At 39.8% G+C, this 18,740-nt stretch overlaps 2 protein-coding genes across 5 annotated transcripts in view; both read left to right on the top strand.

The window, feature by feature from the left end:
- tead1b (TEA domain family member 1b) overlaps positions 1-5,133 on the top strand; it is a 57,008-nt gene extending 51,875 nt beyond the window's left edge. For all 4 annotated transcript variants that reach the window (XM_026167961.2, XM_080298412.1, XM_026167927.2 and 1 more), the window contains one exon: positions 1,882-5,133. In XM_026167961.2, coding sequence (XP_026023746.1) covers positions 1,882-1,995 — 114 coding nt within the window. In that variant the 3' untranslated portion in view covers positions 1,996-5,133. The remainder of the gene's footprint in view (positions 1-1,881) is intronic.
- A 2,126-nt stretch (positions 5,134-7,259) lies between these two features.
- rassf10b (Ras association domain family member 10b) lies at positions 7,260-8,990 on the top strand. The gene has a single exon (XM_026166178.2). The coding sequence runs from the start codon at positions 7,460-7,462 to the stop codon at positions 8,789-8,791; it is 1,332 nt and encodes a 443-aa protein (XP_026021963.1). The 5' UTR covers positions 7,260-7,459; the 3' UTR covers positions 8,792-8,990.
- Positions 8,991-18,740: the final 9,750 nt, after the last annotated feature.

Genomic DNA, 18,740 nt, shown 5'->3' with positions numbered 1-18,740 from the left:
AAATTCTGCTCTGCACATTTTCCCCCTTAAATAACATGTTTATATTCAAAGATTAGTTGATATCAGGAATCAAGGTCCAAGAGTTTAGTGTATAAAGTATGCCTGTGCACAAAAGACGTGCATAAATGAATTCCCTTTCATAAGCTGGTATTTAAAGAATGTAGCGTATGTGCTGAGGCATCCAAAGTTCCCTCCATTTCAACACCAGTTGTAGAAAGTTTTCTGTACAGTAAGATGGAAATGGAAAAACGTGAGAGAGACTTCATGAAACATTACTTGTTAGTCAATTTCTGTCAGAATTTTTCAACTCTGCTTTAATGTTTTGGGGTTTTTTTGGGGTTTTTTTGGGTTTTTTTGGATGATAAAGACGAGGATGCTCTGAAATCACTCTCTCTATATTTGATTGGACCCACCTGTAGGTTTGGTGATTCGACACATTTACCTCCTTATGCAAAGCCTATGTAGTGTCATGCCATTTATTTCCATGCAGAATTGCATTAATTCTTCCAGGTCTTGTACTGATGACGGGAGAATTGGTTCTCTGTGAAAAGTCTCCTCCCAGTATGTGCACAAAGATTCTCAACGGGTTCGAGGTCTGGGCTCTGTGGCGGTCCGATCCATGTGTGAAAATCATGTCTAATGTTCCCTGAACCACTTTGTTCACAATTTGAGTCCGATGTTATTGTTATCTTGGAATGTGACCTTTCCAACTGGGAAGTGGTTTTAAACATACAGTAGCTGTGAAGTCTACTGTTGATTTATATATTTTTTTTAATCATTTCATGTCACCAAACATGTAAATGATCTCTGATCATTCAAGATATTTTTTTTCCAGCCACATTTCCTCCTCAGAGATGATTGTTCCCCACTGTTGCCCTTCCAGGTTTTAATCGTGCTTATACTAAATTTAAGAAGTAACAGCAATCTCCTCAGTGGTTTTGCTTGATTCAGCTCAGTCATTCGACCCTTCTGAAAGGCAGTAACATCTTTTTGCTGATCACTTAATATCTTTTCCAGTATGATTGTTTAAGAAGTGAGAAGCTGTTCACTGCATCAGACTTAAATAATCTGCTCCCAGCTGAAACATATTAATCACTGCAGTAATTATCCAATGGATACTTTGAAGGCTTTTTTTTTTTTTTGCATTCGTTGGCTTGACAAAACCTAAAACTATAATCGGAGATGAAGTTGGTTCCATGCATCATATGACTTTTCAACCCAAAATGATTCCTATGAGTTACAGTGAGACATTAACAGATGATGATCCTGATAAAATGGCGATAAAAATCTATAAATAACAGTAAAATCCAGCACAGCTGCCAATGAGACAAAAAAAAAAGAACGCTGCTAAAATCATTCATCTTGGGATTTAGCATAGAGAGCGGTAGAATAAACGTTTTAATTCGAGTTGATTATTTTTGTTGCTGAGTGTGCGCTCTCAGTGATGCTGTTTATTTGTAAGGTGACAGCTTCACATTAGAGCTCTGAAACTTCAGACTGGATCAAATTAAAGACGAAAAGTTACTTTGGAAAAAACAAAACAAAAACACAACTCACTTTCCCACAGCCTAACAAACAGGAGTTAACAAGATGTATATATAAAACATATTCCCTCGATAGAGAGTCTAAATTGCACTTAAAACCTCCTGTAAATAAAAGAGTAAAAAATGTGGCTCTCCTGGCCAAGTTTAAACTGGTACTGAACATTTAACCGTGCGCGCACACACAGCTTCAGAACTCTAACAATGCATGCGTCTGTCTTTTCGCTCAGTTTCCCGTCCACGTCTTCAAACTCGGTAACCATCCTTTGCTGCATCCATTTCTCTGTTTATTTCCCGCTGTGCAGCGCTTCTCCTCTAAAGTAAGTGCTCTCTCTTGCAGGTGGTGACAAACAGGGACACCCAGGAGACGTTGCTATGTATGGCGTGCGTGTTTGAAGTTTCGAACAGTGAGCACGGCGCGCAGCATCACATCTACAGACTGGTGAAGGAATGAATCCGCTTGGAGCTCCTCCTTTTCATAGACTTACCAACCTCAAAACAAAAGTGGCAGTGCCTCTACACGAAAGTCATACCTACAACGCTCTTTGGTCAAGGTATCAGGTGGAGTCGTTGTTATAAATCTGTTTTAATATAAGTGTTTGTTATTTGACTGCAGCTGTGAATTGCGGTACAGTTGTTTTAATGTTTGAATATGGGAATTTTAAATATGTTGGTCTCTGTCGGGTATAAATGTGGCCATCCTTAAAGAGTTTCCTGGATGTGTTTGGTAAATGAAAATGTGTGTGTCGGTTTTTTCTGCTTTGTTAATGTAGACTAAGGAAGAAAAAAAAAGACAAAAGGACACGGGCCTTTTTTTGTTTTTCTATCAGCGGCATGGTTGCGTTCTGTGTAATATGTTTGAGGCTGTTTTGTATGTCTGTACTTCATGATTTGTGAGCATACATACTGTAGATACGCAGACATGAAAACACACACAGCTGTTAAACTTTCCAAAGAAACAGAACAACACTATACGTGCAGTGGCCGAAAGCAGGTGGTTGCGAAATTACTACATAAGAACGCCAACAACTGAGCTTTCGGTAATATTTATCCCTGTTGAAGCACTCCCAAGTTTTAGACACCAGAATGAATGCACTGTGAAAACACTACAGTTTGCCTGCATCCGCTCCGTAAATGTAGGAAGTCTCACCGCCTGCTAAGCATTTCAGCGCTGCAAACAAATCTTTTCTCTGACAATGGCCATGAGAATTTTTTATTTTTATTTTTTTTAAATATGTGAGTCCTGCTAAAATGACTCTAATCGGACTCGTATCTGGTCAGAAAGCACTTTGTTTCCCTTCCTGTGCTTGCCTTAGTGATGCTTGCGTCTATTCTGTTAATTCTGCGCTTTAAAAAAAGAAAAACTAAAAAACTGTTTAACCTATCGAGACACTACAAAATCATAGACAGCAATGCGTCGTTCAGCATGCTGTGGCTTTGCCCCCCACCCAACACTCTGGGATCGCCGTGTGATAACTCCAAGCCAGAGTGTTGCTGCCTTCATGGTCACACTATGTTCACATGTTTCTGTGGCCTACGCTGATTGCCGAGCCTTAAACACGTACAAACTGTATGTGAACTCCAAAAGATGCCACTAAAACTGTGATCTCTACATTGTGTTTGTGTTGTGTAAAATAAATGAATGACAACAACAACAACAAAAAAAATCACAATTCAAATCTGCCAAAGCCTAAGTGTACAGTGCCTTAGAGTATACTCATTATCCTGCATTTACCCTGTTTTCTAAGTCTAAAATTAGTTTTGTGTGAGACGGGCAGAAATAACTTACAGATGTATTATTTGGTTCATCTTCACATCTCAGAAATCACGGTTCTCGAAATTGGTACACTCCTAGAAATACAGTTTTTGTTGTTGCTGGGGTTTTTTTGGGGGGTTTTTTTTTTTTAAAGAGGCAGTACACTTATATTCAATTATGTTTGCAAATTTAAGCTCAGAAACAGGTTATTTTTCCTGTAACGCTGTAATATGTTCCTAAAATATCAGCCTTTCTTTTTTTCCTTCCTTCTCTAAGAGTGTACTATAAAAAGACTGACTGCCTTTCCTGTCGCAGAAGACCAAAAATACAGAGATGCAGTCAATTATTGTTGTGTCCTGCATGGTAGCAAGGAAGTGCCTTTGGTTCAGATTTTCCAGCTTAAAAAAAAAGATCAAACAGAAATTATAAATTTAATGTTGCCAGACCAAAAAAAGAAGAAGAAGAAGAAAAAAAATAAGACATAAGTGAAACAAATCACCACATTGCCTTTCAAAGGACTGTAATGACAGCAGGGGAACATGGTTACTAAGGAGAAGAAATAAATGATATTCATTTTTATTACATTGTAAATTGATTTCTCAAACCCAACTATTTCTTCGCTTAAGGTTAAAGATTTTGTCTAATATTGAACGGCCACTGACTGCATGCAGGATGTCAACAGAAAAACACTGAAGCTGTCTGCTTCGTGCACACTTGCAGGCTCAAGTGTTTTTGTTTTTTTTTGTTTGTTAGTTTTTTTTTTTTTTTGAAACGAGGCTTTTTTTGGAAGCATTATGGTTTCACAATGTCACAGCTGTGATGGCGAAAAGGCAGGGACCGACACGAGCTTTTATCCATTAGAACAAAAAAGAAAAAATAATGTTTATTTAATATTAATTCTACAGTACAGACTCTAAAAATGAAACTTAAGATTGTTTTACGTGTTTAAATCTGTATACTTTCATTGTAAGGATCATAATTACTCAAAACATTTACTATTTCTTACAGAAATTATAATCATCTTAAAGTAGTTTAATCAACAAAGCTCTAAATAATTGCAGACAATGTCTTGGGGTGGGGGTGGGGGGGGGGGGTGCAGATAAAGTTAAATGATTCAGTATTTTTGCCGCAGTTCTGTGAACACTGTGGACTTTATTTTTCTTTTATGCTTACCTTGTGTATCTGTTCACATTTATCGATTACAGTTAGATGTTCCTGTTTTCTTATTGTACTTGTATACAGTCGTACCCGGTTTTGTGATGACATTATCTGTAATATTGCGAGCCCAGTGAGATGGTAATGATGTTACTGCTGCACTGCTGGTACATTTTTACATTTTAACACTAAAACAGCAGGACTGACGCCTTTGATGGCACGGATGTCTGGTGGACTCTTTGCCCCGGAAAGTGGACGCGCCAAGTCAAGGAATCGCAGCTACAAGCATATCAGCTTTTGCTAAGAGTAGGTACTGGTACCTGGCTTTAAAGTGATTCTTGACATATAGCTCATGAAATGTAAACTGTCATTTACATATTTGGGTTTTGTGTGCAGATTTTTTTCAGCACCCCCTTTGTAAAAAGGTGCTTTCTATAAAATTATATCTTGGCTTTTCTTGGTACAGATGTGTGATCTCTTTTCATATCCATCACTGTAAAGTGTTGGAGCAAAGGAGAGAAAAGAAGCTCTGCTCTGTTTGTGTTCTGCATATGGTCTTGTCTTTGCTCCGTAACATTATGATGCCTTCTTGACAATAGTAGATATTTTGTAGCTTTCTAGATACTTTGTATGTACGCAATATTGAAGTTAAATAAATCTGAAAAAGATTGCTTCCTTTTATTTTTCTCACTTGAATCTTTGCTGTGTGGATGAGTCTGTTAACTCCTTGACTGCAAAGGCCTCACATCAACAGTAGATGGAGCATGTGAGAGAACATAATTGAATGTGCATCGCTGTAATGGCAGGACTCGCCACAAGAGGGAGACACCATTTAATCAAAGTGCTACAGATTTCTGTTTTCTTGCTCAACCTTTTTAAATCAGAGGTTCTCAAGCTATTTCCAGCACACCAGCTTCAGAAACCAATTACAGTTCAGCCCCACTCCCCACAAACTGTCAACACACAACAATGTAAATAAAAAGGATTCAGATTTCTGCATTAGTAAAGTGCGTTTTGTTTATTTTCCCTCCAAAAATCATATTTATTCGTCCATCCATATTTTCCCCTGGTTTCCTGGCTGGCCTTTAGTGGTTCTGTACCCAGCAGTGATAACCCCTCAGTCAGAAAAGCACTATTTCAGTAACCAGTCTTTATATTATTACTAACACAAACCAAAACGTTTTGAATGTTGCACCTGAGATGGAGGGGCTCAAATAAGGTGCTGCTATAAATCCTACATGTGGAAACCAACCAACTACTGCTGAACAGCTGAATAAAGATTAGTGCTCCTTAAGAGAGGCTCAATAAAACTAGTAGTTTAAGTGTGTAAAGTAATACACCTCTACATGGGAGCTTTACACTTTTGTACTACTTAAATGTCACCTGAGTGATGCACATGTTTTTGTTTCCATTTGATTGGTACAATAATAACATGATGAATCAGTTCTCATGGGTTTGACTCAAGTGAAATTTATCTTTATGTGAAGGTAATCTTTCCTGATATGTGGACTGGAACTAATTTGGGGGACTGCATGCTGGTAAGTATGTATATGACTTTGCATTGTAATGTGGAAAGTAAAATTTCCACCCACTAACACACAAACATCCTAATCCATCAAGACCAGGCACATGCTGTCACATGAGCACTAGCAAACCAGCAAAGCTAGAGGTAAATACATCTGTCAGAGATCTCCTGACAGAATAGCTGAATACTCATTTATTCTCTTTCTTTGTAAAGTCCCTGAGTTCAAGACTGAGCAAGGCTAATACTTGAAAGCAGTGAATCAGAAGAATAAGCATAACGAAGGAAAAGCTAACAGGGTCAACATTATGAATTCAAGTAAAGCAACTGAAGTGTTCCATATCTATGCTCCCTCACTCATATCAACACAGGCAAACTGACTCTGAACATTCAGATCACTGAATGCAAAGCGTGATCCATCAGCAGCAGGTAACAGTCTGCTCATTGCTCTGAACTGCAGGAAGGAGCATTTGTGTTTCTGCCTTCCTACCTTTTTCCTCTTGTTTCACTTATGTGTTTGACATGTGAGTACAGTTCACAGAATTATGATATGTGGCTCTATCAGATGAAAGATGACTATAATTAGAAGTAAGATATTGAAAGTACTGACACTTAAGAAGCAGGAAATAAACTGAATTTAATCCTTGAAGAAGAAAATACCCCTCAGAAAACCTGCAGGTAAAACTTATTCTTTCAGGTGTTACACAAAATACATAAATTATGCACAAGGTCATTGTAGAAAAGCGCTATATAAGAATCAGTCCATTACCATGATTAGATGCCTTAGAATCCTCAAAGCCTGTTGAAGCCAGTTAGTGAAATTTTCTTTCAGCTCCAATATTTATTTATTCATATTTTTTGTCTTTTAACGCTGTTTTAACTGGATCTACAGAAAAAGTTAACAACATAACCTTAATAATGAACCAGATCTGAAATACAAAGTCATTAAAAAAATAAGATAAAAACATAATCCATATAAAGTACTCATTCCTATATATGTAGGTACTCATGTCCTATTTGATGCATTATGGATACAGAAACCAGAAGAACACAGCGAGCCTCCAAGCTGCTCCATCAAAGAATTCATGGCTGGTCGTTGTTCTTAAAAGCATCGAGGCTCAGGTGGAGCTCATCCCACCAAAAAAAGGTGTGTGTGTGTGTGTGTGTGTGTGTGTGTGTGTGTGTGTGTGTGTGTGTGTGTGTGTGTGTGTGTGTGTGTGTGTGTGTGTGTGGTCATGTGATCACAGCAGTGGCAGTCAGGACTGGGAATACCGGCGCGCAAAGTGTTTTCCTTAACTTATGCGCTCCGTGGACACAGACAGAGACACCTCCAGTCCCGACTGCAACTTTGCAGATGCGTCTAGGACGCAGCGCGCATGCACTGGACTCGGGTATGGACACTGAGGAGCTTTTCTTTCGACGAGCGGATTTAAATTTTTAAATCTACTATTGTTTAGAAGAGATAGAGTTTAGCAGAAATGCGAGATGGAGTCTGAGGAGAATAAGATATCAGTGTGGGTCTGCCGAGAGGAAAAGCTCGTCCTCGGCTTGTCAAAGCGCACAACTTGCGCTGATGTTATCAAAGTGCTTCTTGAAGACCAAAACTCCCAACAAGGGCTTTGCGCAGCACAGTCCTACTGCATCGTGGAGAAATGGAGGGGATGCGAGAGGATTTTGCCAAACAAAACTAGGGTTTTGCGGCTTTGGGTCGCCTGGGGAGACGAGCAGAGAAACGTCAAGTTCGTGCTGGTGAAGAGCGAAGTGTCTTTGGACAGCCACGGAGCCCGAAGCGCAGAGGCTCGCGTGGTGCTCAGCAAAGAGAGCCCCTGTATTATGAAAGGGACTGCGCGGTGTACCGTGAGTTCCATCTCACCTGAGAAACAGCGTCGCATAGTCAGGAAAGCTTTTAGAAAGTTGGAGAAGATCAATAAAAAGAGATCGAAGGCGGCGCGCAGAGACGCGTCTTGCGCGGAGAAGATGGAAACTTTGGTTCATTCTGTGGTTTCTCAGGATCATACAATCCGACAGCAAATTCAGAGGATTACAGAGCTGGACGCAGAGATCGAAAGGTGCGAGGCGAAGGTGCACATGGACAGAATTAAAAGGCACGGGGCCAATTACGTTCAAAATACGTATTTGGTTGATGTCGCTGCGGCTTCCAGCCACGAAGTGGAAAACCTGCGTTCGTCTGACACTTTGGCCAAGCTTGAAAAGTATTTCCGACACCGTGAGGAGGTAGTTAGACTACAGGAGGAGTTGTGGGAGCATGAAACCCTTATAGACGTGATCACAGGGGAGATCCAGGATGAGCTGAACCACCGCTGGATGCAGCGGAGGAAGGAGGAGCTGCAACGTAAAAACTTGGAGTCTGGGGATGACTCGCTATTCCTTCCCTCCACCGAAGTGGAAACATCACCAGAAAATGAGCAGCTTTTGGAAGAAGAGAGGATCAAAACGCAGTTAAATGCCAGTTTATACATCGGCCTGCGCCTCAACGCGGATTTAGAAGCTATTAGGAGCGATTTAGAGCTGACCGAGCAGATTTGCGGGGAGAGGGAGAGGGAGATAAGGGATTTGCTGGAGAAAGTGAACACTTTGGGCATGGAGGAGGGGACAGACACTAAGAAGAGATATAGCCACGGGGCAGACGTTAAGACGGGGATGATGAGCACTTTGCAGAGAAAAAACGGGTGGGTGGAGCAAGCAAGGGGGTTGTCAAAAACTCACAATGTGAACGACGACGATTCAGACACTGGCTTAAGTTCTCTGCACAGTCAGGACTCCGACAGCCTCCCTGTGTGGGAATCATTAGTTTAATATTTTCCTTGGAAAACTGGCTTATCTATGTTTCTAATTCTCAGGGGTCATAAGTACTCTGACATAAACAAATGAATGTTTTTCCCCACTTTCAACATATACGTATTGCTTTTTTAAATGTATTTTCTTAATCTTTTTTTTCTGTTTACAAGAAAGCCGCAAAAATCAATAAAAAAAAAACTTTAATAAACAATACAAACATGGTTCTATTTGATTTTCTTCTTTATGTTTAAAAAAATAGTTTAAGGTTTTTTGGAGCCTTGAGTAGCAGTTAGGATAGCAGCAGATTTCTCCAACCCCTGCCATAATGTTCGCCTCAGAGTCAGCAGGGCACCAGACCGAAAAAACAAAGTCAAAGGCTTTTGGATGATTCTGAAGATGTTTAAAAACAGCAGTATCAGCAGTAGCTTTCTCAGACTCTAAGAGAAAGAAAAAAAAGCCTTTTTGGTAAATCAGTCAGACGTAAAAATATCTGAAGTCAAAACTGAGGCGCAGAGCTCAAACGGGAGGTCTGATCTACATCCTGACAGCTCACTGAGCACAGCTGACCTTTTCCTCTCAGATCGACGATGGCATTTTGCACACAGACATGAACGACACAAGTCTTACATCGACACTGGCTGCTTTTCGGCAGCACACAACCCCCTCCCACAGTTTATATCTCCCAGCTGCTAAAAAAAAAAAAAAAGAGGCTTTGGGTTTTATTTCCCTAAAATAAAATAGCATCTTTTTTAATCTTTTATGAATCCCTGACAAGCATGTTTGTTTTTTTGTGTGTGAAAATGAAACCCTTAAGGAGGAACCCTGATTTAAAGATTTAGAGGTTATGTGGCAATTTTATCAGATCACTTGACAACCTTTTTACTGTGAGAATAATCAAAATGATACGATATACAGACTGTAATTTCATGAGGTCAAGAGCAGCTCTTGTCACATTTTCAATAACTGCTTACTTTTTCTTTTTTCCCTGACATCCGGGGAGCCGTCAAACTAGATTTGCTTTTAATCTGATAGTCTGACAATCTTCCTCAGTCCATTGCATCCCAGCATGTAATAAGCTGTTAATCTCCTTTCTCAATGATTAATTATTTATTTAACAGCCTCAAGTTAGCTGGATAAGTTTTTTAAAATGTATTTAGGAAATTAGATTTTTAAGATTCCTTTACCAAGAGAGACTCCACGGTCTATATCTTTGTGTATCATTGTGTGTGATCTTCTGCATACCTTGGTCACAATGAGTGGTTATTTGAGCTTCTGTTGTCTTCCTATCAGCATAAAAGCAATCTGGAAATTTTCCTCTAACATTTGGTGCGAACAAGTCACTCTCAACTAGAGAACTGCTGCTCACAGGGTGATGCTTGGTTTGAACTTCAGTGGCTCATCTTGACCATGTCTGCATGCCTTAATGCACTGAACTGTCGCCATGTGATTGACAAATTATATATTTGCATTAACAAGCAGTTGAACAGGTGTCCAACAATTACAATTGAGATGATCTTTGAGCTGAAGTTAAACTTTTTGCTAAATTTGAAGGAAGTCCCTCTAAGAGTTCGAGTGATAGTCATGAAGACGGGACAGATAAATAATCTGAAAATATAACGATTCTCTGCCATGACTCTTACAAGTGCTGAAGCATGATCATTTTAAAAGAAGACCTGGATTAATGACAACAAGATGATATCATCAGCAAAACTGGACATTTCAGTGCTGAGCTATTAAACCAAACACAATATACTCATGCAAAAATGTATTTTAAATGTGTTTTAGTTTACTGAGAATTCACTAATATGCCTTAGTTACGATAAGATCGAGGCACTCAAAGTTATTAAAAGAACAGCATCAATTTTACAGTCTGATATATTTATTCTGTCACAGTGGGTCTAAGAAAAATAAAGCCTATTGTGAAACAAATTATAATGTAAGCCTGCTTCAGCTCAGTCACGAAGCAGGACAGATTGTAATGGACGACCAGGTCTTGAGAGAGGATCGTCGGTGCCATTCTTCCCTCCATGCAGGACCTGTAGGAAACGGGCAGACAACATCTCTGCAGACCCCTCACACCCCAGACATAATCTGTTCAAACTGCTGCCCTCAGGCTGGCGTGACAGAGCACTACCTACTAAAAACAACCGCCTTTAAGGCAGTTTCAGGTGATATGCACATTGCACTACCTTTACCTTAGAATATAAAGCCCCTTGAGGCAAATGTTGTTGTGATTTGATGCTATACATATAAAATTAAGTAATTTTAAGTAAGTAATTTTAATTAATTCATGTATTTGTCAATAAATGTATTTACAGTGTTACTTCAGGTCAAATACGTTGGAAATTTAACTTAGACCTTTAGTCTCGAGCTGTATTATAAAGTGATACTAATATCATCACTGGGTCCTATTTTTCACTGGTAATAAACAAATATTTAACAAACCCGACACATTATCATATCAGTTAATATCCTGAAACACACACACACACACACACACACACACACACACACACACACACACACACACACACACACACACACACACACACACACACACACACACCTTTGTTCTTTGAATTTAGGCCAACATTATTGTTAAACAAGGGGAAGTACTGTATTACATGCTATCTGAGTGGCAGCCTTCCTGCCTCTTAACACGCAGCAGCCCCCCCCCATCCTCAACACTCTCCCATGGTTCTGTTTTCTGCTTCCACTTTGTTACACTAAACTAAACATATATTGGTCTGACCTATCAAGGGAAAGGAAAAAAACAAAAACACCTTATTTTCACAGGCGAGGGTGTAACAGTGCATGTGGCATTGTCAGAGGAAAACAGAAGCTCATTCCTAGGCTTTTGTGTCAGGGGCAAAGTCTGTGTGCACTGTTTCCCACATGACTCAATGGAGCTGCATAAATGTCAAGTTTTGATTATGCTGAGTGTCTCCTAATCCCTGGAGTCTTTTGAAAAGAAATGCAGGAATCTTAAGAGTTCTCGTCTTCTCTTTTTGCAGAGGTAGTCTAATTAAACAGCCAGAAGGTTTGTGAGAAATGCTGTGGACACTATTTTTCTCTCTTGTATGTAGACAGTGCCTGTCTTTTTGTCTTGTATGTCCAAGATGTGGCGTTTTCAGTGTGTTTCTTGACATGTACATAAACACGTGCAACTTACAAACCTGTGACTTCTAACAAAACCTGCCAAGCTTTATGAAAAGAAAAATGTTGTAGTCTTTGTTCTGGGTCATCACAGGGATCACAGGTCGCATGATCAGAGGTTAAAGTCCCTGAAGCATGGTGGCAGTCTGGCTCTTTCTGCTTAAACACCAGGAATCAGAGGCTCTTTATGCCTAAAGAGAAATGTTTCCTGGGGTAGGCAGCAGGGGACAGAGGTCTCTGCAAAGCCACTAAATCATTATGTCACTTTAATTAAGTCTACAAAAAAGTACGGGACACTCTTTATGCATCAGAGAACATGACATCCTGAAGAATTTCCTCTTCAGATGTCAGCAGGTGGTGTATTGACCTAAGTGCTGATATGTCAAGACTTAGCCTGGGCAGCTCTGATTATTAGAAATGTCTTTTTACTACCTGAGATAAGTTATATTAGAAGACTGTAGAAAAGACAGAGGTTACTGGTCAACTTTCATTGATCTTAAACTATAGAAATCTGACCACATCAGATCACTGGTATGGGCTACAATGGACCCTTAAACCTTACAAACATTAGAAGCTTATAATCAGTTATCTGTGTTACTCCACAAATGTTGCAAATGTAACACAGGAGAAAATAAAGTTCCCTTGAAACCTAATTGAGGTTAGGGTCTGAGAACATAATTTTTTATGCCTATAGTATTTTTGACAGGTCAACAATATATTAAACTACATCAAACTGTGAAAGATAAAGCACCTTGTTACATTAATTATATAGAAATATAGTAATTCCTACTTCCTAAACTAAATTCCTTGCATTCAAGGAAAAAGTGAACTCCTTTTAATGACACAAACCTGCCAATGTCCCATAATCCCTGGAATGTGCCCCTTTGTGTTCCTGGCAGCCTTTGTACAGTCTCACAGAGTGAACTGCTATGAAGTCACTAATGAAGGTATTGACTTGACAGCCAGGACTTCAATATGAGCGTTGAGGTGTGAGCCATTCAGGGCACTGGGCCTGCTGCTTACAGACTGGGGCTGTCAGTGTGCGCTCATTAGACCTCATTGTGCTGCTGGCAGGTGTGTTAGTCCTGCAAAGCTGGTCGGTGACCCCGGGACCTTGTCTGTGGGATACTGTACAGTCCCTTTCCAAGGCCTGTCACCTCCTGTAGAAGAAGACGTAGCCCAGATCTGTCACCAACAGGTTCATTACCCTCCACTTACCTAAATCAGGGCCAATGCAGGGGCAAATATTGTAGGGAAATCTCCTGATATTATTTGCTTACCAACCTAAAATACATTAACTGGTATCATGAAGATCTCATGGCCATCTGAAGAATGCCCATTCTTTGAAAAAGAATCAGCCTTTTTTGGTATAATTCTAATTTTGTGATTAATCCATAAGCGATTCATCACAGAGGCACACAGATATTCTCTCATCTCTTAGCAAACTATTGCTTTGCCTGGACAGAAGATTTATTTTAACACTTTAAATAAAGATTGACTCAAATATTTGTTTAGTTCTAGCTGGGACCCTGTCCTGGAAAACTTTTCCAGCAGAAGATGTATTATTTGCATCATCATTCTCGACAGTATCAGCGTTTTTGTGGTACAAATTTAAAGGCTGGTCTACATTTATAATAATTAATTTTAATACTGTTCAATTCAATTCACTTCAATTAAATTGATATAGCGCCAAATCACACAACATGCTGTGGTAGAGAGCCAGAAATTATGAATTAACTCCTAATTAAATGCAGGTTGGTGTATAAACATATGGTGAGTAAAAAGAGGTGAGAGAAGGAGAAGCCACCAGCAGCCTAAGTCTATTAAAGCATAGCTATAGTGGATTCAGGGTCACCTGATCCAACCCTAGTTTTGTCAAAAATGAAAGTTTTAAGCCTAATCTTAAAAGTAGCGAGGGTCTGTCTCTCAAATCCAAGCTGGTTCCACAGAAGAGGGGTCTGAAAGCTGAAGGCTCTGGCTCTCATACTACATTTAAATACCCTAGGGACCACAAGTAAGCCAGCTACCTGAAAGTGAAGTGCTCTAGTGGGGTGATATGGTACTATGAGGTCTTTAAGATAAGATGGGGCCTGATTATTCAAGACCATGTATGTGAGAAGAACATATTTGTTTAAAATGCACATTGAAGTACACAAGTTTTCCAAGAGCCGATGTGTACCGGAAACCTACGCATACGGATCAGCATTTAAGGTTGACTCTCATCATCCACTGGAGCATAAACTGGGTGTCATTAGGACGCTACAACACAGAGCCAGCACCATCCCCACAGACACAGCGGCCAGGGAAGCAGAAGAACATCACACATCTACACCATACGATGCATTCGCAAAGCCACCAGCATTGTGGCTGATCGGACACACCCCTCTCACACACTCTTCACACTCCTGTCATCTGGAAAAAGGTACCGAAGCATTCGGGCACACACATCCAGACTGTGCAACAGCTTTTTTCCATAAGCCATCCGTCTCCTCAGCAAAAAGGGACTGACTGATAAACACGCACACGCACGCGCGCACACACACACACACACACACACACACACACACACACACACACACACACACACACACACACACACACACACACACACATTATCACTCAGCTTAACTCAACTACCTCAAAACATTGAGACTGGACTGACTAATCAACACAAGCGCAAACACACTGACCTACACCACTAAACCATCGTACACACCAACCTGTAAATGCTCTTTTGCACAATATTATTACTGGACTTTTTGCACTAACTTCTGCACTTCCTAATTTTTGCTGCTACACTAAGGAATGTTTACTGTTCCTCCACTACCTCACCTCATCATCACAAAACCTTATTATTATGTTACGTTGTGTTTTTCTATCATTCTGTCACTTTGCTGCTCTTGTTTGCACATTTGCACGTGCACTTTGTTGTCTGCTGTCTGATAATAAAAAAAAATGTTGTAATTTATGTTAGGTCAGTCTGTCTTGTCTCTGCTAGCCAGCTAACTAGGCCTCTTAGTTAGCTAGTTTAGTGTTTTCTGTTAATTTATGTTGTAAATTTATGTTGCATGTAGCACCTTGGTTCCTGGAGGAACGTTGTTTCGCCTCACTGTGTACTGTTAAACTGTATATGGTTGAAGTGACAATAAAGCCAACTTGACTTGACTTGACTAGAGAAGGCCCTGAGTAAATGTGGTTATCCCAGCTGGACTTTTGTCAAAGCTGGGAAGGCGCCAAAAGAAAGCTCCAGCCGATCCAGGAGAGAAGGACAACCGCTGCATAAGCAAAAACCTGTAGTGATCCCGTACGTGTCAGGAGTATCGGAACAGTTGAGATGCATTTTTTCTAAACACCGGGTCTCTGTGGCTTTTAAACCCCTAAACACGCTGCGCCAAAAATTGGTTCACCCCAAGGATCGGGTCCCCGACACAAACAGAGTAACATAGTGTACGCTGTTAAGTGCCAGGAGGATACATCAGGGAAATCAAACAACCTCTGGCGAAGCGGATGGCACAACACAGAAGAGCCACCTCGTCAGGCCGGGACTCTGCAGTCTATTTACACCTACAGGCCAGTGGACACTCTTTCAGTGATGAGGATGTACACATCCTGGAGGAACGCTGGTTTGAGCGCGGAGTCAAGGAGGCCATTTACGTGAAAAGGGAAAGACCATCTCTGAATCGAGGAGGGGGCCTAAGGGTACATCTTTCACCATCTTACAATGCTGTGATTGCAGCCATTCCCCAACTCTCTGTGAATGGTACCCATGGCCATTGATCATTGCTCTTTGATCAGTGGTTGTTGATCAGTGGTCATGAGAATTTTAAAAATGTGCTCCACGTTTTTTTCTAACTGAAATATAATATATATAATACATTTATTTCTTATGTGTTGTCATCCATGTATAAACTATGCTGTGAGGGAGTGTCCTCTACACTCCAATGCATTCTAATGCATTCATTTGTGTTACTTGTTTAAACTTTATTATTAGCATTTTGCATAAGTGTTTCCAGTTCATTATAGATTTCCTGATGCTTGTTTTATTCAGCTATCATGACCATGGTATTAAAATTGCTGCTTATTACACAGAAATTACCACAGGTGTTTCCTGGCAGTCATTACTATTCTCTTAAGTTTGTTTTAAACGGTTATTACCTGGTTATTATTATGCTATTAAATAGAAACAAGCAGTTTTGGATTTGCATCTTTCCTGCTTATTACACAGACATGATAAGCGATATTTCAAGGTAATAACCACACTTCTTTAATTTAGCTTTAACAGGTTATTTATATGTTGTTAAAGAGAAATAGGCATTTTTGCATTTTGCAGCTCTGTTTCCAGCTTATTACGCAGAAACTACAACAGGTAAGTGAGTGGTAATAACTTAGAAATTACCACATTATTACGTTTTTGTTTCCTCCTTGTTACCCTACTTTTACCCCTTTATTACTGAGCTGTATTAGAAAGTGCTACCATAATCTTTAACTATGAAACTCATTACGAACAATAATTCTCATTAGTAATCATTAAGTACTAAATAGCAACACAATAGCAACAATAGCCTTGTTTACCTGAAATCATTCAGGTAAGTGGAAATAATAAGAAACTCAATACTATGCACTGCAACCTTATCATTGTTACTACATTCTGGCCTACCAAGCTAACTGGCTATTACAGCCAAGATTTTTACAACATGCCATTCGGGCTATTGGAAGGATGATTGTTATCCAGGATGAACAGTTTTAAAAAATGACAAATAAATATCTCTGCAATTGTGAACTGTGATTTTGGAGCTGCTTTTCTACTGGTTTGACATGTCTTGATGTCATCTGTTGTGATCTTTCTCCCTATCAGTTTAGCTAACAGATTAAGTGTAATCACGTAATGCAATGTAATGATCATTACTGTTGTGCTTTTGTCTGTAAAAACTGTCTTTACTTCTGTTAAATCTGATTTCTTGTTTTGTTTTGTTTTTCTAAATGCTGCAGGGCTCTAAGCTTCGGTCTTTGTCCTAAGTTGCCCACCCATAATTTTTAGCTGGCTGCTCAAACACAGCAAGCAAGATCTGTCCCCTATTAAATCTCTGCTGCACATGCTAACTCCTGGCATCTCTGTCTGACTTACCTTGGTGGGGACTGTTCAGTTTTAATCAAAGTAAACACAATGGCAAATCTTACAGCTGCTCAAGAGCTTCAAGTTGTTGGCAGCAAACAGTGCCACACCTATAGAGAAGAAAAGAGCTTGTTTTATGTACTTCTCTTCTGAAGGCATAGTTACCTCCTCTTTTATCAAGCTTAACACAGCTTTTCATGGGTGTGATTGGTGTATCGGTTACAGGAAAACTTGAAGACATCTAGATGAGTCCTTGTCCTCTCCATATAAGAGAATGGATTCTGCTCTAGGCAAATATTATAAGATCTTCTCAGCAGAACAATTGTGAAGTATCCCTCCACCTTATCACCTAATGGGAAAGTTTGGTTTCACAAACAAAAAGATGGGATTGTGTTGCAGTATAACACACATATCATGCACTATACAGTGAGAGACTGAAATAGGATCAAAACAGCAAGAAGAAGAAACGGCAAGTTCCTCATTGTTTTGAACCCTTTAACACAAAAAACCCCACTGAAATAAAATGTTGTCTGTAAAAAAGAAATTGAAGGTTTTGAAATATATAAAGGTAAAATCCTATACCTTTATATATCGTGGCTCCAGAGTTGGCAGTTCGTCTTGTAATCGGAAGGTTGCCGGTTCGAGCCCCGGCTCGGACAGTCTCGGTAGTTGTGTCCTTGGGCAAGACACTTCACCTACCGCCTACTGGCCCGATGGCGCGATATGGCAGCCTCGCTTCTGTCAGTCTGCCCCAGGGCAGCTGTGGCTACAACTGTAGCTTGCCTCCACCAGTGTGTGAATGTGAGAGTGAACGAATAGTGGAATTGTAAAGCGCTTTGAGGGTCTCAAAAAGCGCTATATAAATGCAATCCATTATTATTGTTATTACTATTATTATTATATGTGCATTACATTACACAAGATTAAGTGCAGGGAATGCAGTGAACAATGTCCACTTTCATGAAATATAAGACAATGACAAGTGTTCCAATTCATTGAAGGACTTGTGAGGGACCAAACAGTTGAACGTTATAAAGTTTCGGGTGCAACTTTTAGAATGTGGATTTTATTAATAATAATAATGGATTGCATTTATATAGCGCTTTTCGGGGCCCTCAAAGTGCTTTACAATTCCACTATTCATTCACTCTCACATTCACACACTGGTGAAGGAAAGCTACAGTTGTAGCCACAGCTGCCCTGGGGCAGACTGACAGAAGCGATACTAAACCCCCAAAAAGAAAAAAAAATTATATTGAAAATACGTAACCAGTCGACTAGATGATGATATGTACACTTGTGCTTATGGGTCACCATATAAGAGGTGGAAGGTGCTGACTCTCACTGGTTGAAATAGTTTACAAAGAGTGAGCTGTACCAAACAATGTGACTTTGCTTTTAAGGTAAAAATTTTGCTTCAGTGCTGCAGCCAAAAATGTTTCTTGAAGGTTTTTTTTAATTTTTATTTTATGCACACTACCTTAGTAAAATGTAAAATAGCAGGCAGAAGAGAAAGCATTCATGCTGTGATTATTTGTGCTCAGATGGCCACAGATGGTTTTACCCATGGTTTGATTAGCATTTAGAAGCAACTTTCAACAGAGCCCACTCTTTCATTAGAAGGGAGGGTTAACCCAACCTCTCAGACATGTTGCATATCTTAGAGGGTGGGAGCCTCTTGTCTATTATTGCTGGGTA

The sequence above is a fragment of the Astatotilapia calliptera genome, chromosome 1, assembly GCF_964374335.1.
Source record: "Astatotilapia calliptera chromosome 1, fAstCal68.1, whole genome shotgun sequence".
In the NCBI taxonomy this organism is placed as follows: domain Eukaryota; kingdom Metazoa; phylum Chordata; class Actinopteri; order Cichliformes; family Cichlidae; genus Astatotilapia; species Astatotilapia calliptera.
The sequence above is the reverse complement of the archived record's forward strand: the minus strand, read 5'-3'. Positions and strand labels throughout refer to the sequence as shown.